Source organism: Scophthalmus maximus, chromosome 15 (genome assembly GCF_022379125.1).
Source record: "Scophthalmus maximus strain ysfricsl-2021 chromosome 15, ASM2237912v1, whole genome shotgun sequence".
Classification (NCBI taxonomy): Eukaryota; Metazoa; Chordata; class Actinopteri; order Pleuronectiformes; family Scophthalmidae; genus Scophthalmus; species Scophthalmus maximus.
The window spans coordinates 14,457,212-14,481,299 of NC_061529.1; the positions used below are offsets into that span (position 1 = coordinate 14,457,212).

The following is a 24,088-nucleotide window of genomic DNA, read 5'->3' on the forward strand; positions in this document are numbered from 1 at the left end:
CTCTTTTATAACAATATCAGCTTAAAGGGAGAGATGTAGATAAACCGTGGATAGTTTCCTTTGATCCCAAATGGCCATAATATCAGTTACTTTAAGTAAAACTATTGGAGCACCGCCCTGAGGTCAAAATGTAAATCTGTCTCAGTGTTTCGGTCAAATGAGTGATATTCCCATCTACATCAGCTCTGCTTTATGTTTACTACTATCAAGCAAACTTAGATTTAATTATACCTGCTAACTCTTAGTAAGTTTTTCCCTTTTCTTTTCTGTTTTCTTTCTTTTGTACTGTTTCGTTTGACAAACACAAAGTTTTCAGCGGCATCATGTCGACCTGCAGCATTATTACCAGCCAGGGTTTGAGATTTATTCATGGATGCATGAGCTGGAAGGGAGAATCTCCCCGGAGATGATGAGAAGGTCATCGTTGGCTGCCCTCGCTGGAGAGAGATTTCCTCTCGTCCAGTGAGAGAGAGGCCTTATCAGCCACCTGATTATTGGACCTCCCTCTGAGCCCGGGACCCCGGGGCCAGGAAGGACATTAAAGCTTAGAGAAATTCGCTGACGTGTCAAGAGAGGCCATTCGCACCGTCAAACTGGAAAAGATGCCAAGTCGAGGCATGTGGCAGATCCACTATTGTGTCGTTAGACCGTAGGGGGCTGTTCAAGGAGCTGCTGAATCCAGAAACTGTTGTTGTAATCAACAAGTTATTCATTCATTATATTCTAATGTGTTTTGGCGTCACACTCCCTTCAGTCAAAAGCCTGAAAATGTACTGAGCAGAAACCAATCAAATGTGAAAATGACAAGTGTGCTAAGTGTTACCTGCTCCGTAAGTGTGTACAAGATAATAATACATCAATTAGAATCATTTATATTCATCCGTTCATGTACTGATAGTCATCACAATGTTGCAAATGTGTCCTAGATTACATAGAAAATACTTGAACTAAGTCAGCCGACAAAACAATCACGCATATCATAACCAGACATGTGTTGTTTACATTAAGTTAGTTTGCTCTAAGTGATTTTAACAACAGTATTTTGTAAAAAAAAAAAATAACATACTATGATACTATTATGGCTGTTCTTACACTTTGATGTGTTAAGTGCGCTTCAACCTGCCCTCTCGGCCCCCTGTGTGCCAGCTCCTGTAATCCCCTTAGACGCACCACATGCAGACCGCCTGTTATGTAAAGACGGGACATAATAAGGACTGACCTGGCTGTCCGGCTTTCAGATAGCCGAGCGCAGGTCGAAGAGTCCACATACACACCGGGACAGACCCCCTGGCAGTGGGTTCCCCCTCCCGGGAGTCTGGGCAGAGGAGCTCCGCAGAGAGAGGGAGAAGGAGCCTTGTCATCTGGCCTTTAACTCACCCCTGATCCGACGGGAAGGCCACAGTGGAGCGCTCCACCATGTTTTTCAGAGTCCCAAGACTGACCCCGGGCTACATCCGGCTGCTGCAGGTGAGCGGGAGCAGTTGGGCAAGTTGTGAAGAAATCTGTCTTGTCAGTTTGACCATTCATAAATGAGGAGGTCTGGGTGTTTGGATGATACTTGGGCAGAAAGGTGTGTACGTTTTAAAGGCAAGTAGATAATGTAACCAACTAACCAAAGCTGTCTGTGCCGCTTGTGTATCGGGGGAACTGAAGTGCTGAGTCAATACATGTTGCCCCGCAGTGGATTGCACAATTTAGTTTGTTTTGATTTAAGACCTTTAAAAAGGAGAGGGCAGAAAAGCCTCTTAACGCCCTGGACTGGAAGTCTGCGGGTTCGCATGGTGCTCTTGTCTTCACCGAGAGTCCTTGTTAGGTTGAGGAAAGTGAAATAACCCGATAGTTCAGAGAGCAGCGGTAATGAATGTTTGCAAGTAAACAGGGCCATGGTTCCTTACAGTTTTTTACCTAGCAACTCAGACATATGCCGCCATTGTGCCATCTGACATTGCTCCCATTTTTTCAGCCAAGTGTGTCTGATCAGATCACATTGGGGCAAGATGATACAGTACAGTGCCAGTATATCATATACATTCCACCCAGGCTACAGTAATTATAAGATGCATTTTGTTTTAGCTCATAACACACACTCACTTCTTTATTGTGATGTTTAGCACAAACAGTGGAGAAACCCAAGCCTATGACAGCCCATTGCACTGTAAAGGGAACTGGGTGAGCGAGCGAGCCGCAGGAATGGCTTCTTAACTCCCCGTGACACCGCTCCGTTGGAAACGATGAAGTTTCTATTATTTTGCACCTCTACGCTCTTTATAATTGTCAAGGACCCACGGAGGAAATTGCCCATGTCGCGAAAATAGACAAGGCTTTTTTGTTTGTCGTCAGAGACAGACTGCCAATGAGACAAGATGGCTTTTAAATCTCTTGGGCCATGGTGGTGGTGGGGTTGAATGGGACGGGGGGGGGGGGGGGGGGGGGGAAACGTTTGTTTGGAAAAAAGGGCTGGGATGTCCTCCAGTGCTGTGGTTTTCAGAGCTAAAATTGATCTCCTTCCATGCACATACTTTGGATATCAACAAATCGTAACACTTTGGTCGTACTTGGAAGGAAGTTGTATTATTTCTTGACTACTTTGTTGTGACAAGTTATATGCCTTTCATTTCTTTTCACTTTCACCCTCCACTCTTCTCCCCATGCAGACCCAGGCCTATCACAATGTGTCCGTGATGCCTCCAGCTGAGAGGACCATGCCCGGTATGGCCGTGCTGCTGGGGGCCCTGGGGATCGGGGTGTGCGGCTACAGCTCCAGGCAGTTGGCCCTCTACCACCGGCCCTCCACCCGCGTGCTGCAGTGGGTTGGCAGTCACACTGACGCCAGCATGGTGGGCAAGAACCCCCTCCTGGATGGAACTCGCCGGGCCAATGCCTGTCAGGAGATTCCGCCCCCTTCCTTTGTGGGCGCGAAATTCCCCTAAAAATAAATAGCCTGTGATTGTAGGTTGGATTGAGGTTGGCCAGCATCATTGGTTGAGTCTCCGAAGCTGCCCTTTAGCACGTCTAAGATTGTAGCTATGAAGGCCCATTGAACAAATGTGGCCCATGTGCTCTCTGAAGATGTGTTAGTGTGGATTTCTGACTCAACCTGTATGTTGGCAGGAGGTCGGAAGTGATATGTTGTAGTATGGAAAATAGCGCAACACATAAAAAAATAAAAAACAGGTTAAAATTCTACAGATCACATTTATTAGTCAATGATTTTAGAGTCTTTAATGCACCGAGAGGACATTTGTTAGTGCGAATGATTGGATGAGTACGTAATGATGCTGGAACTTCCCAAAGACCGTTGCTGAATGTGGGCTGCATGAGCTAAAATGTTTAATTCGCTGTGCGTCTCCTTGAGGCCTGCCGTAATAAGGGGCCGACGTTTGGCAGTGGCCCCTCGATACACAGATGGTTGGCAACCATCTCCCTGTGCCCCCCTACCCCACCCTTCCCCAGGCAGACAGCCAACCATGTGTAAGTGCTTCAGCAGGCCCATCCCTGCCCATGACTTCAATTGATTTCCTCTGAGGAGGAGCAGTCCAGCCCATCCATCAAGCAGCCTTGGCGTTGGCCGGGCGCAGTCTGGCGTCGGCTGTCAATCAGGAGGCGGCGGTGGCTGAATCAGTGACTATTATTTTATGCAAATGTTGTTGTTTTTTTTCAAGAAAAGTTGCGTTCCCCTATTGTTTGGTCGGGGTGGAGTAAGAACAGCAGAGCGGGAGGGTAGTTTTGTGGTTACAAAACGTAACTTTCAGCTTATTTACATTTGATATCAACACACGAGTCATGTAGACAGCTGCACCTTGCCGGATTATGAATCCCAATTTACCTGGCTGAGACGCCGGGGGTGGCAAGTGGGCAAGGCAGGGTTGGTGATTCCTCCTGGATAAGCCTGAGTCCTCAAGCGGGTATTATTAACCCAGGTGGAAAATCATTGCTGGCACACACACACACACACACACACACACACACACACACACACACACACACACACACACCCTCCTGAACCTAATCTGTTATTAGGAGAGACAAGGACCCATGAGAGGCAGTTCCTGTGCATCCCAACTTTGTACCTTTCCCCCTGCGGTGTCCACCATTCGTCCCACTGTCCCACATGGATTTTTTTTTTTACATCATGGTATTTCCACGATGGTGTTTCCATTTGTGCTGCGGCAGTTGGAAGGGATGTGAAATTTGGCGAGACACTGAGCGTGGTTGAGAATGCGTGCAGTGCCTTGTGGAGTGCACAGGTCCTGTCTTATTTGTGGAGTATGGAAATGGTCGAAAAATCAATTGAATCTGATATATATATATATATATATATATATATATATGATGGCGACGCATCATAAAAAGTTTTATTTCTCCCTAAACAGGGGACAGGGAGGGGGAGGGGGAGGTTTTTACTAGTATTCTGGAAAGTTGTGAAATATGAGCATGGTGAGAAAGTTAGATTGTTTCCTCACTTAGAGGTCAGCCAGACCTTGTAATCCCCCCCCCCCCCTCCATTGTTCAAGAGCTACTCTTGTCTGTATGCCAAATTGAACCAGTGGCCAGTTGTGGGAGGTTTGGGAGATTTTAGAAACCCGGTAGTGGCAAATCCAGAACAAAAGTGCAGTGGGTCGCCAACAAAATTGCAATAGTCCACTCAGCACAGGGAGCTAATGGCTCCAACTGGCCTCAGATGCTGAACAATTCGTCACCTCGCTCTCGACGGAGACCCGTAAACAATGTCATAATGACTTTGTGGCGGCCTCAAAACACCAGGATACACCTGATGGAGAAGCAGAAGGCACGTCTGGCCTTTTAAAACTTTGCTTGCGGCGGTAACAGATTCAGATACATGTGATTTAACGTGGTCTTCGACTGCTCTTAAAATCCAGGTCGGACAGTATTTCACACGCTGGCACGTGTCCGCGCATTGCACTCCCATGAGTATGAAATCAATGTGGGCATGGGTTGGAGGTCCGTGTAATGCACCTGGCTGGGTTTGATGGATTCTCTCTATACACTGCAGTGTCGCACAGCGGTGCACAGGGTCTTACTGTGAAAACCTATTGATCCCAGTCAGAGAGCTGAGGTAGCACTGCGCACCTTCATGAGGCAGAACCGCCAAAGACAGTGTGCACTGACACGACGGACACCATACGTACGTTCGCTGTCGGAATGAAAACACAGGGAAAGGTTTGGAAAGACCAGGCCCCTCCCGCCTGCCTGTGAGTTTCACACGTCAGTGCTCATCCAGTACAATCCATGAAGGTCTGTTCAGCTGTGTCCATTAGAGGAGAGATTTGTTTCTGCCAGCAACATGATTCATATTTAATGACCAGATCTTTGAAGAGATTCGCGCTTCTCTGCCACGGCACTTTAGTCACATCTACTGTATGTGTCTCATTGTTTCTGTCCAGCTGTACCAAGAAATAAATGTACCAAGAAATATATGTTTTTAGTCAGAGTGAAACTCGGGTTGTTTTGCTGTAATGTAGCCCAAAGAGATGAGACCACTGTGCAGAACTTTTAATAATTCTGGCATGTGTAGATTTTAGAAAACCTCCAGTAAAAGTTGTTTAATGTAATGCATCATCTTCTTTGTCCGAATAAATAATTTCCTCACTATACAGAGAGAATCACTTTGTAAAAGGGTGGATTCAAGTCCACGCTTTATCTGCACCCACATGGTCAAAAATCTGCAGATGCAGAATCATCAATGGATATTTCACCTGTCAGAAGCTAAGGTCACATTACACAATGTACAAATATGTGCTATTGTTTATTTGCATAAACACGAGAGGTCGGATAGACTGACATCAGCTTTGCAAATCCCATAATAGACAGAGACACTTGTTCCAACTAGATTTCTTAATGTGACCAGCAATGGATACAATACATGGTCACTAACAGCCTTACTGTAGGAAATGATGATGATTCATCATCAGTTTTACATTTATATATTACTTTTTAAAATTATTATTGCAGATGTTGAGCATGTGTGAGACCATACAACAGGCACTTTCGATAGAGTCAGTCAGTGTTCATATGTGGCAGCCCAAGTTTGGAGCAGCTCACCAAACCCAATGTAATTCAAATCGAGTGTAATTGCACAGCACCACATCACATCTTCTATTATCTCAAGGCTTGAGATAATGAGATCGAGACTGAATAATATTATAAATAGTTCTCACAATGAGCAAACAACGTGAGAAGAAGAAACCTTCTGGCAGGAGTCAGGTCGGGGGCCATCAGACTGCCAGAGTTTATGAAGTCAGGAGTGTGTGTGTGTGTGTGTGTGTGTGTGTGTGTGTGTTGTTCACACACCAGAATTAAATCAAACCAAAGAGCAGCATCAACGGCGAGGGCCACTGAAGTTTAAATGAAATGTGACTTATCAAAAACTGGTATAATTGAAAAGGCCTGGTGCAGGAGATCAGCTGCCCAGTCAGTGAAGAGGACGTCAGGGGCAACAGGTTCCTCGTGACGCAGCCCAACTGCGCCCTCCAGCGGACACACCCGGCAGCCGTCGGTCCTCCTTGTGTAAACACTTTGGCTTTTGCCGCTCCTCGCTCTTTGTTCGGATTAAAAACCTAAAGACTTTGTGTCTTTTTTAAATCAATGCGCATGTGTTCATTTATTTATTTATTTATTTATTTTACATTTTAGCCGGCCTTAGTTTAAACTCTTGCTCATGGGGGGTGCAGTTGCACTTTTGCTTTCCGGCCAGCCGTCCCCTCTCCTCAGTGAAGACGCGCCGGGGCAGTGCGCCTGGCTGAGCAGCGCCGGAGGAAGCGAAGCGTGTGGAAGAAGAGTCCACCGAACTCCGAGCGACAGGTTCGTGGGGTTTATTTCTCCGCGTTTTGACCGGTTTGTATCTACGTGTTATTTAAAACTTCTCAGCAAACTCGCGGGGTTTGACGTGGTGGGCGCAAAGCAATACTTTTTCTGACCCCGTTTTACGCGCGTCGCATCCGAGTTTTGACGGCGCGCGTCAAAGGTTTGGCTCTCTGATCAGAAAGCGTTTTCAATTCAAACGTCGGGCTCCATCAAATTAAGAGTTCTGCCAACTCGGTCTACCTCCGTTGTTTCGAGGGTGCGTGTACAGTAAGATGCTGCTTCTGTGTTGACTTTGATCTTGTCCAGTTGCGCAATCAGTCGGACGCATTCTAAACCTGACATGTCAACACTTTGTTTGGCACATGTGGTGGCTCTGGAGAGGTGCTCCAGCCTCAGTGTGGAAACACACTGACTTTGTTGTCAGTCACAGGTAGTCCTCCCCCTGTCAGTCTGCCATGGATGGTTTTTTGGGGGGGGGGGAGCAGAGTTGGTTCTGTTCAGAGCTGAATTATTTCTCAACTGGATAACTGTGTGTGTGTGTGTGTGTGTGTGTGTGTGTGTCACCCCCACAGTGCCAATCTGGATTTGGACTGAGTGAAAAAAGAAACAAACACCTGCAGGGCCGCCACACCTGGGGCCCAAACTCCACGACTGCAGTATGGGCAACTTTTCCAGCAAGGACGGCCATGGACCCCCAGGTACATTACAGGAGGCTGTCTCTTGAAATCAGTCTCCAACTGATGTGCACGAGTTTCACTTCACTTTTGTGTGTTAAAAGTAAAAAAAAAAATTGATGTGAAAATGCATGTGACTTTACTTGTGACAAGACGCACACTCGGCAATACAAAATAACTTTCTAAAACTCTCTACATCTGGTCGAATCATCTTTGCTCTGTGTCTGAATTCAGAAATGTGTATTTCAAAGAAAAGCCAATACACACAGAAGTCTGTCAGTGTGCTTTTGTGTGTTCTTTGAAAGTAAAGCCGGCACACCTCAAGGCTCTGTAGTCATGTAGTGGAAAGAGAGTGGGGGGGGGGATGACAGGCTCAGGAAGAGGGAGCACACTACAGTAGAATTCCTTAAAAAGAGAGGAAAGGGTGGATAAGGGGATAATCAGGAAATACAAGGGAGCAAAAGGAGAAGCAAGCGGAAAGAGAGAGCGTGTGCGCGTGTGCGTGTGTGTGTGCGCATGCTGAGCGGCAGGCCCAATCCTGGCAGGCTTCCTGTGTGTTGCTCAGTGAGTGGTCATTCTCCTCGCGTCCCCGTGTGATTCGTTCTGGCCCCGCCGGGCCAGCTGTGATGAATCGGCAGAATTCCCCGGCTCAGCACAAGGGCAGCGGATTAATCATGGGAAGCCTAATGCTTTCTGACACGCGCGCGCACACACGCACGCACACGCACGCACACGCACGCACGCACGCACGCACGCACGCACGCACACGCACGCACGCACACGCACGCACGCACACTCACACGCACAAGCGCACACTCGTTGAGTCAATCTGCCACCCATGGTTGGACATGCACATTAAGGTTTGGAATGAAGAAACACAAAATCAGGAGTGGCATGAGCAAGTTCTTAGACAATCCTGCCATTCTTTTCCGGTGATCGGGCCTCACAGCGGGCGGTGTGTAACCCCTGCAAATGTTTGACTGCGGCTCTCACATCACTTCAGAAGAGAGAACATCCATGCCGCAAGCGGTGAGGCTTTTTTTGTCCAAAAAAGGTAAAGGAGGAAAAGAGAAGAGGGGGAAACACGATACCCAGTGGTCCCCATAGCTTCTGAGTTTATTATTGGTTGAGAAAGGGAACGCTGATCCGAAACGTGAAAAAAACCCACTTTTGTTACCGTTAGACCGTCAAGTTTGGAAATGAAGTTGCAGCTCACTGCTGGGACATGGGACATTTGTTCCCGTGTGTCTGTGTGTGTTCTTAAGGTTGAAGAATGAGTGTCGCAGCAAACAATTTGGATGAGCTGTCCAAGAGGAATGTTTCTATGACAGCGTCTTCAGCTGCATGGTCTGGATGTCTGCTGACCAATCGGGGCCATGTTGTCGCGGTTACCTCACTCAACATGCCAACATGCCAGACTAGTGACCACTAAACTGTTCTCCGTCGTCATGCTGCCCATGATTCGGTGTGTCCCTCACAGTCACACTGGACTTTCAATAATCCCCTCCGCTAAGAAAAGAACTTTTCACTCGGATGTTTGAGCTCGTCTGTGCGGAGGGATGTGTGTGTGTGCAGGGTTTGACACTAGACGCTGCCTTCACTGTCAACTGGTGAAGTGGGAACGTTTCCCGGTGCTCACCTTAGATCTCAGCGTGTGACGAGCAGGATTTTATGACAAATGAAACATAAAATCTTAATGTCTGGAGGGGGGGGGGGATTTGTACTTGATTGGCCTTTGTTATAGTTTCTCACATGATGGTGCATTTGTGTGGCGCTCCCATCCATACATATCTCACGTTGTTCGTGTCAGGTTGATGACAGATGTTTGCTGGTTAGAAATCCTCCATGTAGCACGGTGTGCCGTTGGGTGGAAGGCACCAGGCTCAACACTCACTAGTGAGAGTTGTGTTCCACGAGTGATGTGACAAAGGACTTTTTAGTCAAGAAAAAAACAAAACACCTTGATATTAATATCTGAATTCGATGTTATGTTTTGGTTTTTCTCCAGGGCCCCATGGGGAGAGTTTCCACACTCCTCCTGCCACTCCGCAGGGTGATGTGCCTGCCGTCATGCCCGGTTTCCCCCAACTCCTTCACCCGGCCACGCCTCAACCTTCCCTCGCCGCCCCGGTTTCAGCACCACCTCCGGTCCCCGTCGTCACATCGATCGGGAGGAAGACGCAGCCCGCCGCCGCCGCCACCGCTGCCGCCATCAGCCCGGCCACTCCCAGCGCTTTCAGACCAGGCCCCGATTGGAGGCCTCCACCGCCAGCTGGCCCGGGCGGCCTCGGAGTGAGCCCGATGCACAACAACAAGCCGGCGGCGGCCGTGGTTGAAGGACAAGCTGCCCTGGGGAGGAACGGGGGTCCCCTCACCTCTACCCCGAGGACTCCAGCCGCCAAAGGGAAGACGGTGGCCGTCAGCCCCGCAAAGAGCCCCTCCCCTCTGTGTGGTGACTCACCCCTGGTGGGCAGCCCCCCGGGGCAGAGCTGGAGGGAAAGGGACAGTGGCCTGAGTCAGTCTCTACTGGCCGCTCCTGATTGTGGCGACAGCCACGCTGAGGAACTGGGGAAGCTGCTGGAGGAGTGTAGGACATCACTGGGTATCACTGCCAGTCACGACGGGGCCACGAGCACAGCAGGCAAGAGATATATATGTCATTATACTACACTTATTTCACGATTGAATAATGTTTTGCTCTTAAATTGATTCTATATACCGCCGTTAAATGCAGGCCTGTCGAATTTGTTATTGGAACACTGCGACTTCTCGTTTCATCGTGGACCTACCATTTCAGAAGGGCAGATCCGTTGCCTTGACATTTCTCGTTTTGTGTTTGATATGCATGTGACGTCGTCTGACATTTCCCGTATCCTTCCCCTCAGAGATACTGAGGCCTCTGCTGGCGGAAGTGAAGAATTTGAAGAGCACTCTGCAGGTGAGATGCGCTTTGAAAAGGTTGTTTGTTTTCACATGTGTATACAGTATATACTGTCCATATATTCTGGACAGTATCTTCCTTTACCACATGTTGGGGTGTGTGCTCAGTCGAAGCGAATGGTGAGCGACCGTTGGCGAAACCACTCCCATGAACAGCAATCATTCAGTGTTGGCAACCACAGCTTGGCCCGGTCTGTCCCACAGACCGGCTCACCACTTCATTTCCTTGTTTTTGTATGAAAATTGACCCCAGGCTCCACAACTGAGTCAGAAAAACTTCACTGATCCCAGTAGGGAAATTGCTTTGGAGGGCCGATGCATTCTCTATTTGTGTGCTGTGTACACCCCAATTTTTTTTTTTTAAATTTTGTATTGATGCCATCAATGCCTTTCTAATATGATGACGCATGATTGGTTCATCCAGATTGGCTGTAGATTGTGTCTTAAACCTTTTTGGTTGCAACGGTTAATTCATTGCCACTGCATATGTCGTTATTTTCTGACTTCATAGTGACGTCAAATCCTACCATTTGACCAATCAATTATTTTTGTCAATAATTCAAAGCTTAAGGTCATGTCTGTAGCCCTGAACGATTGCAGAGATACCTAAAAAAAATGCATTTTTGAACCACGTGTGATGTCATTTCCCGACTTTACGATGTCGCTTATCAGTGCACATCGCATGATGGAAAGTCATTTGCTGATCAATAGAAGCTTTAGATTGTCTCTGGAGCCTTGTTCTTTGCAGAGATATAGATATATCTTGAGAAATGTGTTTTTGCTTGGTTAACTGGAGGATGGATCATGTCACGATGGGACATCTGACTGTAGCCATGCCTCGAAGAAACAAATAACTTGCTTCCTCACGAGGGCCGCTACCTTGTCCATCTCACTGTCCAGCAGTCTTGTGTTGCCCATGGTGATGGACAGTCTCTGTTGTCTGGACACAGATCTCTTCATTTATCTCTTAATTCCTCTTCTGCATCCTCTGTGTCTCTTCCTCCTCACGATTTCCGCAGTGAGGTCCATTGTTCTGGTCGCCCTTACTGCTCGGCTTCAATGCAACCAGCGCTCCCTGGTGTGAACGATGCAACCGTGGAGTTGCTGTGCAATGGTTTTGTGTCGCCGACTGAAAGAATGCAGCTTAAATAAATTAGGGGTAAAAAAAAATCGAGTATGACAAATAAGAAAGCTTCAAAAAGCAGGAGCAACTGCGACAGGCTGCATGCACTTCGGCTTATGCGCAGTAGACTTAACTCCCTCTTAAGATAAGAGATAAGATAAGAAAATCCTTTATTCGTCCCACAACGGGGACAATTGGGTGTTACAGGAGCAAAGTGGACAGCAGAATAAATAAAAGCAATAAGATATGTTCCAAATTATAATGCATACAGAGCAGTAACAATAATTGAACATGGAGCGTAAGTAACGAACGGTTGCTAGTTGCACTGTACTTTTCATCCCATCATGAATGGGGGGGGGAAAGGAACTCTCTCACAAAGAGTTCCATTCTGGAGTGGATTTTTTTTGTAACAGTTTAAACTCTTAAACAATATTTAATTTTGATAGTTTTGTTTCGTCATTTATCGTGTATTGAGCCTCTGAGAGGCAGACTCCTTCACCCACACTGTCTCTGGCCACGAAACTTAAAAATGGTCAGAAAAACGTTTAAAACTTTATGACTGTTAATTACCTGAACATAATTTCCAACGATGTGAGCCAGTTCCCTGAACCAGAGTCAACAGGAACAAAAAATTAAGTAGCATAAATGGCACACCATAGTGTTAAAGTACTGTATGGATAAGCAGTATCGTTAAGATTTTAATGGTATTACTACTCTAAGCGATACTGCTGCTTATCCATCCAATACTTTACCGCTGTGCTATTTAACATTTTTCAGTAAAACTAATGACTCTCCTTTTCACCGTGATCAAACTAATCTACGCTCACAAAATGTATCAGGTACATATAGAGAAAACTAATGCAGTTAGCCCTGCAATAAAGCCTTCATGAGGATTATAATGTTCAATTTTATTGAACCTGATTTAGAGGATTTGATTTATTGTAATAGTCGCTTTGAAGGGTGTCAGTTTGTGGTACTGTTGAGCTGTACTGGGTTATACTGAGTACAGTGTTCCTAATATTGTTCCAACCTTAATTCATAGAACTGGGATGGACAAAATCTTATGGACCCAGTACAGTTTTGGTTTTGGCTCAGCACCTCAAATTGTGTAGCCTCCAAAATGAGAAATAAAACGCCTCTTTCAAACGGATTCAATAGAAACTGAACATTCATTCTCACGAAGGAGGACTCACTGTTGTGTCGCACTGCATGAGGTTGATCTTGTATCAGACAAATAGGTTCTATAAGTAGAATCACTAATATTACATCACAGGGGCGGCATGAAAAATAGAAGGTTGAAAGAAACCCTGTTGCCAACGCATTTTGAAAAACTGACGTGCATACGTCGAGCAACCTACACAGGGAGTCACACGCTCCAATTTCACACAAGTCACTGTATGGTGTTCCAGGAGATAACGACAAAGCAGCCCTGGAATGGGCCCCCGCTCGGCCCCCGCTCGGCCCCCTGGGAGATCTATCTCTTCTAATTGAGGTCTTCCTGTCCTCCGCTTCTACTGGGGCGTCCAAAAGAAGAAAACCTCTGTCGAAGTTTCTCGGCCGATCACAGATCGTTGCACGAGGAGCCTCCTTTTCGAAAAGAGAACTTCCTGAACGTCAGCAGGACTACCTGTCGGTCTCATTGCTATCGATTTATAAAATGTTGAGTGTGAAGGTTCCACGACAAATGTTTTTATAAAAGAGAAAGCTCTCCCCACCACCAGGACTGAAGGAGCTTCTTCGCAGATGCATGGTTGCTGTGAAGCGGCATTTTTGTGGATCAGGGCTTGGAGAAGTCGACCTCTACTGTACTCCGCTACATACAGAGATGTGTTGACGGTGACACAGTTGCCAAATGCGACCGGGTGTACCCTCTCCTCCCGAGACACAGTGACACTGTCCTCAGGTCGAGTGACAGAACCTTGCTCAGAGCTGCTAGGGCCAATCCAAAGAGAGGCATCTGGGAGGATGAAGCGGCCCACAAGAGGAAGCTTGAGGACCACTTCACCGACAACAGCCCAGGGCGGATGTAGCAATACATGCAGCACATTGCTACCTACATACAAGCCCGGCAGCAGAAGAACTTGAATCAATTGTTGCTTTGCGACGAGGTGAAAACACGGAACACCCACCGGCCCTCCGACAGTCTTGTGGTGCGTTCTCACCAAACGGGATGACCCGCAATGTCAATGCAGAGGCGCGAGTAGAAGCAGTGTATTTAATATAATATATTATCGTTTGCGCTCTTTGCTTTCGAACGAATGTTTTTCGCATGATGCCATGTCGAGAGAAAAGAGCCAATTAGCATTGAGATTCCTCCCCACGTCACTGACGCCTGCATCCGAAAGAGGACGGGTTTTGATATTGGCGGGTTGTTTACTCGCGTTGCTCTCACTGTGCTGGAGCGCGGTGTGAGGCGTCTGCTCCAAGTGGTGTCTGTACAACTGTCCTGCAGCGCTTTTGAGTCTCATCTAACAGTACACATTTCAACTGTATCTGTTTCCATTTCAACTGTATTTGAATCTATACGGGATCACTATAAGCAAATGTGCAATATCCTCCAGGGCAGTATCTCAACTGCTGTTTAAATTGCATCGATGTGTTTATATCCTCTTGTCACATGTATATTTTCTGATCCCTTCTATTTCCGACCGATGTTTTTATGAGTTAACTCATCGTCTAGACTGCTACTTCAGTTCTGTTGTACTCTGTGCAGAGACAATAAGCAAATCTTGAACCTCGAACCTGAAAGTTTATTATCCGTCCACTGTCCCATTATTAAGGGTCCTAAACCCAAAGTGGGATAGACCGTGCGCAATGAGAATAGAAAATTCCTCCAAAAAACAAAACAAAAGAGGCATTCTTCAGTCCAAACGCTGAGGTCGTTTCTCACTCTTCTGAGGACGGTGATATTCTGTGGTAATTTCCTGTTAGTCGTCGGTTCCAATTCCTGACCCTCCCTTGTGAGGACTGAAGCCAGAGGCTCCCCGGCTTCCTCTGGATCTGCCACATATTACAACAGCTGGAATGTCATCTACAGTAGGCCTCCTTCAAGATCGTCCCTTTCCTCCCCTTGTCTTCTCGCCACACGTCTGCCATTCTCTCGTTTTGCCATGTATTAGAGATTGAGCAACATTCACATGCGCCGTTACAAAGCGAGCTCCACTTCGACGTGCATGTGCTCGACTCGTTCTCCCCCGCACCCCCCGATGGCGTCACCTATTTCTCAACGTGAGATCCTATCCCTGCTCCCTCGTGTCTTTTTCTTTCCTTTTCTCCCGCCTTCACTTCCCCACATCTCCGTAGGGACCCGGAGGTGTCGGCCCTGCGCGGGGCCAGCTAAGAGACTGCGGTGGAGCATTGAGAGTTATAGATCCCACACTGTTTACACGGGCCCCGACGCAGGGCGACATAAGCTATACTCCCGTCCCTGGAGCCCTTTTTTGTGTGTGTGGAGAGAGCCGGAGAAGGGGAGTGCAGTGCGGAGGAGCGGGGGGTTCACATTCGGCCGTTCAGGAGACAAAACTTGTTTTGTTTTGTGCTGTGCTGTGCTGTGTGGAGGGGGGCGGGGGGCGGGGGGCTGCAGCGTGAAGTGACTGGCTTACAGTGTGTTGTGTTTTTTTTGTGTGTGTGTGCTTCACATTAGAATGGAAGAGAAAAAAAAAAACCCAGTTACAGATGCATTGAAAGTCTTGGCGAGTACAACTGGTCCGAGCGTCGGGGGGAGAGCCCCCCCCCCCCCCCCCCCCCCCCCCCCTCCCCGGCTTCCCTTGCTGTGCCCCTGCCCTCTCTTCATTCCCTCATTCTTTCTCCATTAGAGAGCTGACCGCTCCTCCCTGAGCACAAGGACTCAAAACAATTACCCCACGCCTTTCGCAGCACCGCTCCCACTCCATCTCACCCCCCCGTCCTCCCGTCAACCCTTCTTTATCTCCCTCCCTCCCCCTTGAGTCTCTCTTCCTCCACTTGCATCCATCTTTTCTGCCTGACCCCAACTTGCTTAAGCATATTTTGCTTTAGCTCTGACCTTTTCTTTCTTCGTGTAATCCAAGCAGACATCATTTTTCCCAGTCACATCCTATCAGCGTCGCCTCCCCAAGCCTCTTCATCTGTCTTCATCCCCACTTTCCCCAAACGTCCCCGTCTTCCTCTGTCTACCCGGCAGCTGCCATGTATTCCGGATGTACTGAGGGTAAAATAAATTCAGAGACAAAGACACATGGTGACCCAATGTGCAGCAAAGGGTGTTATCCAATGCACCATCTGTCTGCGCTTATGTGCACCACCAGTCTTCAATTGTCCTAACCAACAAAAATGAAAACACTCCATTCACGGCGGAGTAGTGGGTGGCACGTCAGATTTGTGCGCCCTCGCGGAGGTCGGGTCCATCTCGGAGCCCTGCTCTGGAATCAGTTCCAGGTGAACGCTGCCGGAGATTGTCTAGGAATGATCTCCAGGTTGTCTCGGCTCTCTTTTTTTCTCCTCGCAAGGCCGCTCCAGCAAAGCCAGACTTAAAAAAAAAAAAAATGCCATGTATCTGGAGGCCAACGGAGGCTGCTCACATGCAGAGTGAAGCTTTAGCTTGTGTTTGGTTGTCGGCGGGAGGGGGGCTTGTGTGCATACGGTATCGAATTCGCTCTGCAGAGAACTGTAAATGGCAGCGTCCCGGAACGCTGTTCTTTGATGTCTTCTGGGCTCGCCAAACTTATTTTCAGTAGCCATTCCGGGGGGGGTTGGCCATTTTGTACTGTACATGTGTGTGTGGCTGCTGCAGAGGGAGTGAAAAGTCTCTCAATGGGCATGAGAGTGTATTCAACTGTTTTTGAATGCACGCCACGGACTGGAGAGAGGAGCCGTTACAGGGTCGGGATGTTTCCCCAAGTACATGTTAGAAAAGGCTGGGTGTGGAGGTGAACTAGGGACAGATGGTTAGAACACACACACACACACACACACACACACACGCACACACATTGCACAATCACCAAGTGTGCTGGACGCTTTCCAGGGAGTCAGGAAATCTGATGAGCATCGACAGTGTAGTGGACAAGTGTGTGCGCCTTTTGAATGCCGGATTCCACATCTGGTCTTGCGTTGGGGCACTAGGTCAGGTCTTGAGGGACTGTGTGTGTGTGTGTGTGTGTGTGTGTGTGTGTGTGTGTGTGTGTGTGTGTGTGTGTGTGTGTGTGTGTGTGTGTGTGTGTGTGTGTGTGTGTGTGTGTGTGTGTGTGTGTGCGTGCGTCTTAAGCCTGACCGTCTACACACACTTATCTCAGTGTGAATTGGGGAGCGCCCCTTCCTGTTTCCTTAAACAGACATGCTCCAGTTGGAGTGTCCGCACTCAGATAGCGAAGACTCGGGGAGGACAGGATCCTCCATATCCTGGTGGGTGTCGTAGTGTTACTAAATATAGAAGTACGACTACACCAGAGACGGCTGTTAATTTCACACATGTTGCCAAGGAGAGCGTGCTCCAACTTACCCCGCATGTGTGTGTGAGAAACAATGTGGTTTGGTGGCACGGTAAAAGAATAAGAGACGTAGGTGTGTATGTGGGAGAGAAAAGGGGAATATGATGTGTGTGTGTGTGTGTGTGTGTGTGTGTGTGTGTGTGTGTGTGTGTGTGTGTGTGTGTGTGTGTGTGTGTGTGTGTGTGTGTGTGTGTGTGTGTGTGTGTGTGTGTGTGTGTGTGTGTGTGTGTGTGTGTGTGTGTGTGCGCGTGCACGTGCACGTGTAATTGGGTCCAGCTGTGGTCTTAAGTCCACGGTCAGACGAGTGAGCAACTTGGCTCAGACGGCGCCTCCTCCTCCACATCTCTATCCATTCTTCATCCAACTGCCAAACCCTCCCGACCTCTCCGCTCCTCAACAGTCCTGTGATTACAACCGCTTTCATTGCCCTTCCTCCTTTTTCTTTTCCACATTCCCTTCTGTCTTTTTATGATTATGGTTGTGCTTAACGTCCTCCTATTTTTTTTTTTTTTTTATCATAATGGTGTGGTATCGTTTACCTCTTTGGCTTCGTTGTTTTCTGAGTGCCTCTTTTGATGTCTGGGGCCGTGTTTGTGCAAGTCCGAGGACAATGAGACTCTCCCCTTCGAAAAAACCGAATCAGTTTCAGAAAGTTTCTCATCCAGACCGGCGCAGCTCATTTCTAATGAATAACAGTAACCGCAGGGGTAGTTACACAGGAGGCAGTTTCACAATGCATCCTTGGCTCGGCTGCATAAATGTGTTTTTTTTTCCCTCTGTGTCCAGACTTGTTAGGGGTCCATTCTTTTTTCTTTCTCTCCCTCTCTTTCTCTAAAAATGGAGCATGCACTCTCGGTTCCTTGATTTTAGATGACATGAGCGAAACCTCTTGGCTTACGGTTCAGTCAGGCCTCATTAGAGATGCGCTGCCAGCGCCATTCCTTTGCCCGCCGAGGCTTGCTCCTCGGTTCAGTTCAACTTGTAGCCTCCTAATGAGGACCAAATGGATATCTAATTGTTCACTTGATTATAGTCATCGTCTGCGGCCGCCGGGTTCAGCTATTGTTTGCTTTTGATGAGTTATTGCAGGAAATTATAGCGAAAAAATGATTCTTGCCTAAAGTTTTTGCAGAATCATTTTCCTGTTCATGCAGTGCTGCTCTGAAGAACACAAGCTGCAGGTGTTATTGGACCCAGATGTAAATTTAAGTAAAGGAAACAGTGTTATGTGTAAAAGTGAATTTAATGAGCCTCACTAGCAACTCGGGATGAATTGTGATATCTGTGGGGATCCCTTTACTTATCATTTACGTGTACAAATGTTTGTATTATTTTGTATACTATTTTTGGTTTATGACCAAAAACCTGAAAAGCTAATGGCACTTTGAACTAAGATTTTTGAACATAGTAACGTGACAATGTATAGTCTCACAGAGCTGTTAGCATTGACTTTACCAACAGTGTCTGCACCCTTTAAACATATTTAATCCTTAGCAAAGTACAGGGGTGTTTGACATTAATCATTTTAAATGTTTAACAAAAAATTAGTATGGGCATACGAGCAATTCATTTGACTTTACAAAGGCCTTGATCTAGTGGCTGGCATTGTTGTGTGAGGTGAAATGAGAGACAACGGATTCAGAACGACAAATAGTGAGTCACCATCTAAGAAGAAAGAAGAGACACCTCAAATAACCAGTTCCTATGAAGCCGCCTCAGTCGGTTGGAATAACAAAGCACTTTTCATGTGAACGCTCCCTCTGTCTTCCTTTCAGACGGAGCGCGGGGAATGGCTGCAGTTCCAGGCCGACCTCCAGGTGGCGGTGTCGGTGGCAGACCGCCTGAGAGCGGAGGGCGAAGAGGAGCTGGCGGCGCTCCGAGCGGCGCACGAGGACGTGGAGAGGGAGCTGGCCGCTGCCCAGCAGAGACAGAGGGAGGCCGACGTGCAACTGGTCACCCTGAGGGCGGAGCTACAGGAGAGCAGGCAGAGGCTGGCAGCCCTCAGCCCGGCTCAAGGTCGAACCGACGGCCAGGCTCCGCGTCAGGAGCCGGAGAGGCCCAGCGCAGAACCGGCCAACGCCTCTGAGGGCAAAGAAGGCACCCAGAGGGCCACGGACAGGGCGGCGATCAGGTCGGGCCGAGAAGGTGTGGAAAGGAGGAGTGAGAATGACCCCACAAAGAATGTTGTCGGCGAGGAGGCGAGAACAGGTTCCAAGGGCGTGGCCAAACGCTACCTGAGAAATGTGACCAACGAGGACAGGAGTGGAGAGGAGGTGCGCTCCGCTGAAACGGGAAGGACGGTAACCACAGGGAGATCGAGGTGCGACAAACTATTTGATCTTTCAAAAACAAGTGGCGCTTCTGCTCCACATTAATAAGGCATCATTTTGTGTAGGTTGCTCTTCAGCATGTTCAGATATTTCACAACAAATCCTATTTCCTGCCGCAGACGTTTTTGGCTCTCAACACTGCATGTCAAAATTGCGAAACAGAATCCCACATTTGGTCAGGACAGTGATTGTGGCTTCTTTTTGAATGTGTTGCACTCAGGCCACAGGCCTGAACAGGACCACTTGAGGGGCAGTTTGAATTTGCAGCTGGAGCCGAGTGGAATAGCTGTCTTGGAAAAAAATGCCGCGAAAAGCAGTTGGTTTATCGTGTGTGTTCCCTTTACTGTAATATTACAGAAGCCTGTGCAGGTTACCTGCCTCCTCAGACGCCATCGCCGTGCAGAATGGAACGTCCCAGTCCAATGCAGCCTCAACGGTTGCACCCTCAAACACTGTGAGAGACTTTATTTTAAAGAACAAGGATTCTCGATTAGATTGGTTGTTGGCCGGGGAATGCATGTGTGTACTCCCCTCCATGGTTTGTTGTGCATGTCATGGATGTTTACCCTAATGTGAATGAATCCTGCTTTTTTTTTTTTTTTTTTTAAGAACTCAGGACAACTAAGAGGCCGAAGAAATCTGGACTGGCAAGACGGCAAGTTGGGCACTGACGTGTGTGCGCGTGCGTGCGTGCCTGCGTGTGTGTGTGTGTGTGTTTCTTATTTTGCCAATTTTATCCTGAAATTTGAAGTTTTGGCCATTAGAGATGCTTCTGTGCCTGAAACCCGCAAGCAGGATGTTCATTAAGTAAATGATGCTCTCATTTAGAGTAAAATAGACGATGAAGCAAATTGATAGAGGATAAAGCAAATTTGCTGATTTGATTGACATTAATTCAGCAAATTTTGTTGTGGGTGTACGTGCAGTGTCCTCGAGCTCCCCCCAAACCACGTGGTTTTGATGGGCAGCGATGTACAGTACACACACAGGCGGCTGAGTACTGTGGCTTTCAGTATATAGACGGGTCACAGGTTGTATAAGTCAGTGTCTCTCCTTTCAGCTCTGCTTGTTCATAATCATGACTCGCTGTTGGGTAATGCAGCATTGTTGCTTCTCGTCGTTACAGGGAAACGTGAGGAGACTCTAAACAAATACAACGCTGCCCTTACTGAGTTACCTCCCACCAAGTGAGTCCACACACACACACACACACACACACACACACACACACACACACACACACACACACACACACACACACACACACACACACACACACACACACACACACACACACACACACACACACACACACACACACACACCGACAGAGCAATGTTTGAAAGAGACCAACCTAATTGTTACATCCTGTGTAAAAACCAATTACTCACTTGTCTGCTGAACTCATAAAGCTCAATGTTGGGGCCAAAACGCCACTCGAATCGATGTGTTCATTAAGATCTCTCTTTCAATAAGTGAGTCAGCCGTGTGGCAACAGTTGTTTCATTTTCACGCCTCCAAAAATATCCCGACGCCAACTCGAGTGGCCTTAGAGTGCACGTCTGAGGCCCTCAGCAGTCTGTGTCTCGTTGTCAGGTCCCAGGATGGTTTCAACCTGCTGCTGCGTCGCCATGGAGGCTCCAAGAGGAACTCGCTGCTCCGCTGGTGTCAGAGCCGAACCCAGGGCTACAAGGTGGCCCTGCTTTTCATGATTTAGAACATGTGTTACTTTCTCAAACCTGAGCTGCATTATACTTTATGTAAATCTACATTTGATCTCAGGTAGATTGATTAGACATTGGCCAATGTCGTATTGATACAATTTGACAGTTGTGTTAAAACGGAACCCATGACCAACCCCGATCCTCCCGCTCTGTCTCTCTTTTCCCTTGCAGAATATTGACATCACCAACTTCAGCAGCAGCTGGGCCGACGGCCTGGCCTTCTGCGCCGTCTACCACACCTACCTTCCCTCCCACGTCCCTTACAGCAGCCTGACTCCGGAGAACAAGGTGCAGGACAGGAGCCGGGCCCCGAGCCTGTGCAGTGACTAGCACCCAGTGCTCTGAGAACTGTGTTCAACTCAATCGATTCTTCTCTTTTGCTTCGCAGAGGGACAACCTGAGTCTGGCGTTCAAAACAGGAGGGGCGGTCGGGATTGCACAAACCCTGGTACGCCCTCCGTGTGTTCCACGATTACCACGAACCCTATCGCGGCGAAGTCTCATTTGACTTCTCCATGACGAATGCAGTGTCGATTTTGTATCAATTTGTTTGAAATCTTTGTGCCGACAGACGGCAGAGGAGATGCTGAAGGCAGGTGGTCCCGACTGGCAGAGGGTCCTGAGCTACGTGGAGAGCATGTACCGTCACTTTGAGATGTGACTATCTGGAGGTACTGACGGGACACGATCGAAGGAAACTCCGTCGGGGACAACCGGAGAGACCTTTCCTCTGTTTGCGATAACAAACAAACAAACAAACCAAAACTTTTGGACGATAAATATAATTTTTGCTCGACGTGCAGTGCAGGGTATCTGAGAAATAACAGTGAGGGTGACGAAACAGCCGTCGTGACCAAAGGGCGTGAAACACTGACGGACATCAGCTTTTCCTTCTCGCCGTTTTTCCTTTCCTTTTTTAAATGTGACATTACGGATGCTGGCTCGTGCAAGAACAGACAATATTTACTGAGCAAGTGTGTTTACATACAGTCACATTCTGTAACACTGGAGTTACAATCTTTTGTTTTGTCCTATTTGCTGACGACATGTTTTACTATTGAATTGGTCTATTAATATATAGTTTATAGACACCTGATCAAGGCTTGGGAAAAATGTGGAAAAAACACCTATTTCCTTAAAAATAGATAAATAAAATATTTAATGTAGAAATGTCCTCAGACCAGGTCGAGGCAGCGGAAGTGAGGAGATGAAAAGTATCCAGTTTTGATTTCCCGTACGTACTCAGCTGACATTTCACACACACACACACACACACACACACACACACACACACACAGTGAGGACAATTCAGACCCAGTGAGTTACATATTGTACCGGTAGCTTTCAAAATAAAAGTTATGATGGACCACCTTTATCGAAATTCAGAATATATGGATCTTAGGAGCGTCTCTTAGAGGAAGGTTGTGTTAACAGAGAGAGGTGCTGTAAACGTCTCCACACTGGTAGTTCGTCGGCAGAGAGGGCTTTTATCCCTAGATATCTTCAGATAGGTTCTACAGTATCTGCCAGTATGTCTTGCCCTTTATCCCTGGGTTTCATGCTCTGAAAAGATTGCTCTGTTTGTCCGGGACCTTTTCAGCATCCTTTGGATATTGCACTTTGTCCGCACCTTTTCTGCGTAAGAATGTAATAGTGTGCAGGTGGTGACGCTGCAGGCGAGTCCATTTCTGTCTTCGAGCTGCAGTCGAACTGCTTTCTCGCAGGGAAACTGTGAAGCGGAAAACAAAGAGAGCGCCTCCCCGTCATCACAAGTGTGCCAGTACCGCTTTGGTGCTCAGGGATGTGCATTACAGAAGTGACGGACTAAAAAAAACACGAGCATACACGATCAACAACAATGTCGCGTCACAAACTGCATCCTCGCAGATGCACAAAGGTCACATTCCACCGGTGGCGAGAGACTGAATGCCAGGTGCTGTTATGACATGCTTCATGCCCGACTGTGTTGCCAGCGCCGTACGTGCCTAATATTGGACAAATGACACTGTATATTGTAAAACATGTTTATATGTGTATCTAGTGTGAGAAGGAAAAAAACAACAACAAAAAAAACAACGTGATACCAAAGAAATAAAGTATTAATATGAAACAAAACCGATTGTTTGAGTGTTGTGCAACGTGGGATCAAGTGTTTCCGAGAAACAAAAAGAAAAAACTAAAGTCCGGGCACGATCATGACCAGTGGTATTCCCACGGCTTCCGGTTTAAATCTCCGCTTCTGAGTGTTTACTTATCCTTGAGTATGCTGTCCTCTGCTGGTAAGAAGGGGTTAATACAGGTTAATACAGTAAAACATTATTCACTGTTTAGTGGTTGAATCATGGCCCCACAATTTCACATATTCTCCTCTACGATGCTGCGTTGGTATAAAGTCTGCATTTCCTCTATTTTTGTGTCACACTAGCAAAGAGTGTAAAACAAACAATGATATGATGTGGCATCTCTTTTTCAATCTGAAATATTGTGGAAGACCAACAGCAGTGGCTGATATTGGCTACAGAAGGTTTGGCCAAAGTTACCTGCGTCTTTCCCCTGACGCGCCGCGTCGCCGCGAGGTTAATGGGAAAAGTCAAACTTGTTCACCACAAAGCCGAGTTTGCGATAATCTGGATGTGTTTTCCAAAGGAGACTCTTTAAAGTGCAGTAGTAGAGTTGGATTCCCTCTGGCACCCAGGACGTATTCTCTTTCCTCTGTGGATACACGTAACACCGCGAGCATGACTCTGTGCTGTTGAGAGGACCGGGAATGGTCCTACTGTGAATAGACAGATGAGATAATGCCCCATGGGCAGAGGCGTTAAAAGACTGTGTGAACACCCCCCCCCCCCCCACTCCACTCCTCCATTGTGTGTGACAAAGTGTTATGTGTGAGTGTGACAGTATTTGTTTGCATGCTGGTGTGTGTGTCTGTGTCTGTGTGTGTGTGTGTGTGTGTGTGTCTGTGTCTGTGTCTGTGTGTGTGTGTGTGTGTGTGTGTGTCTGT

At 47.5% G+C, this 24,088-nt stretch overlaps 2 protein-coding genes across 4 annotated transcripts; both read left to right on the plus strand.

Annotated features, from left to right (window-relative positions):
• Positions 1–1,202: 1,202 nt before the first annotated feature.
• zgc:193593 (uncharacterized protein LOC564090 homolog) lies at positions 1,203–3,184 on the plus strand. The gene is made up of 2 exons (XM_035610496.2): positions 1,203–1,467; positions 2,655–3,184. The coding sequence occupies exons 1-2, from the start codon at positions 1,417–1,419 to the stop codon at positions 2,928–2,930; spliced, it is 327 nt and encodes a 108-aa protein (XP_035466389.1). The 5' UTR covers positions 1,203–1,416; the 3' UTR covers positions 2,931–3,184.
• Positions 3,185–6,524: 3,340 nt separating this feature from the next.
• On the plus strand, positions 6,525–23,199 carry si:ch211-195o20.7 (cytospin-A). 3 transcript variants are annotated; one of them, XM_035610493.2, is made up of 12 exons: positions 6,525–6,855; positions 7,398–7,523; positions 9,508–10,140; positions 10,385–10,437; positions 18,806–19,350; positions 19,718–19,814; positions 19,970–20,015; positions 20,487–20,547; positions 20,957–21,053; positions 21,256–21,372; positions 21,473–21,532; positions 21,656–23,199. In XM_035610493.2, the coding sequence occupies exons 2-12, from the start codon at positions 7,484–7,486 to the stop codon at positions 21,743–21,745; spliced, it is 1,839 nt and encodes a 612-aa protein (XP_035466386.2). In that variant the 5' UTR covers positions 6,525–6,855; positions 7,398–7,483; the 3' UTR covers positions 21,746–23,199. The 3 variants fall into 3 exon arrangements, with proteins under 3 accessions (XP_035466386.2, XP_035466387.2, XP_035466388.2); XM_035610494.2 differs by having other exon boundaries at positions 6,525–6,822; XM_035610495.2 differs by lacking the exon at positions 6,525–6,855 and adding an exon at positions 7,116–7,255.
• The last annotated feature ends 889 nt before the right edge of the window (positions 23,200–24,088 follow it).

What these genes read in the sequence shown, in the direction of transcription:
- zgc:193593 (XM_035610496.2), top strand. Translation starts at nt 1,417, where the DNA reads ATGTTTTTCAGAGTCCCAAGACTGACCCCGGGCTACATCCGGCTGCTG. An exon ending in GCTACATCCGGCTGCTGCAG is followed by an intron (nt 1,468 to 2,654) that starts GTGAGCGGGAGC and finishes CTCCCCATGCAG; the next exon opens with ACCCAGGCCTATCACAATGT.
- si:ch211-195o20.7 (XM_035610493.2), top strand. Translation starts at nt 7,484, where the DNA reads ATGGGCAACTTTTCCAGCAAGGACGGCCATGGACCCCCAG. An exon ending in CGGTTGCACCCTCAAACACT is followed by an intron (nt 19,815 to 19,969) that starts GTGAGAGACTTT and finishes TTTTTTTTTAAG; the next exon opens with AACTCAGGACAACTAAGAGG. An exon ending in GCCGAACCCAGGGCTACAAG is followed by an intron (nt 21,054 to 21,255) that starts GTGGCCCTGCTT and finishes TTTCCCTTGCAG; the next exon opens with AATATTGACATCACCAACTT.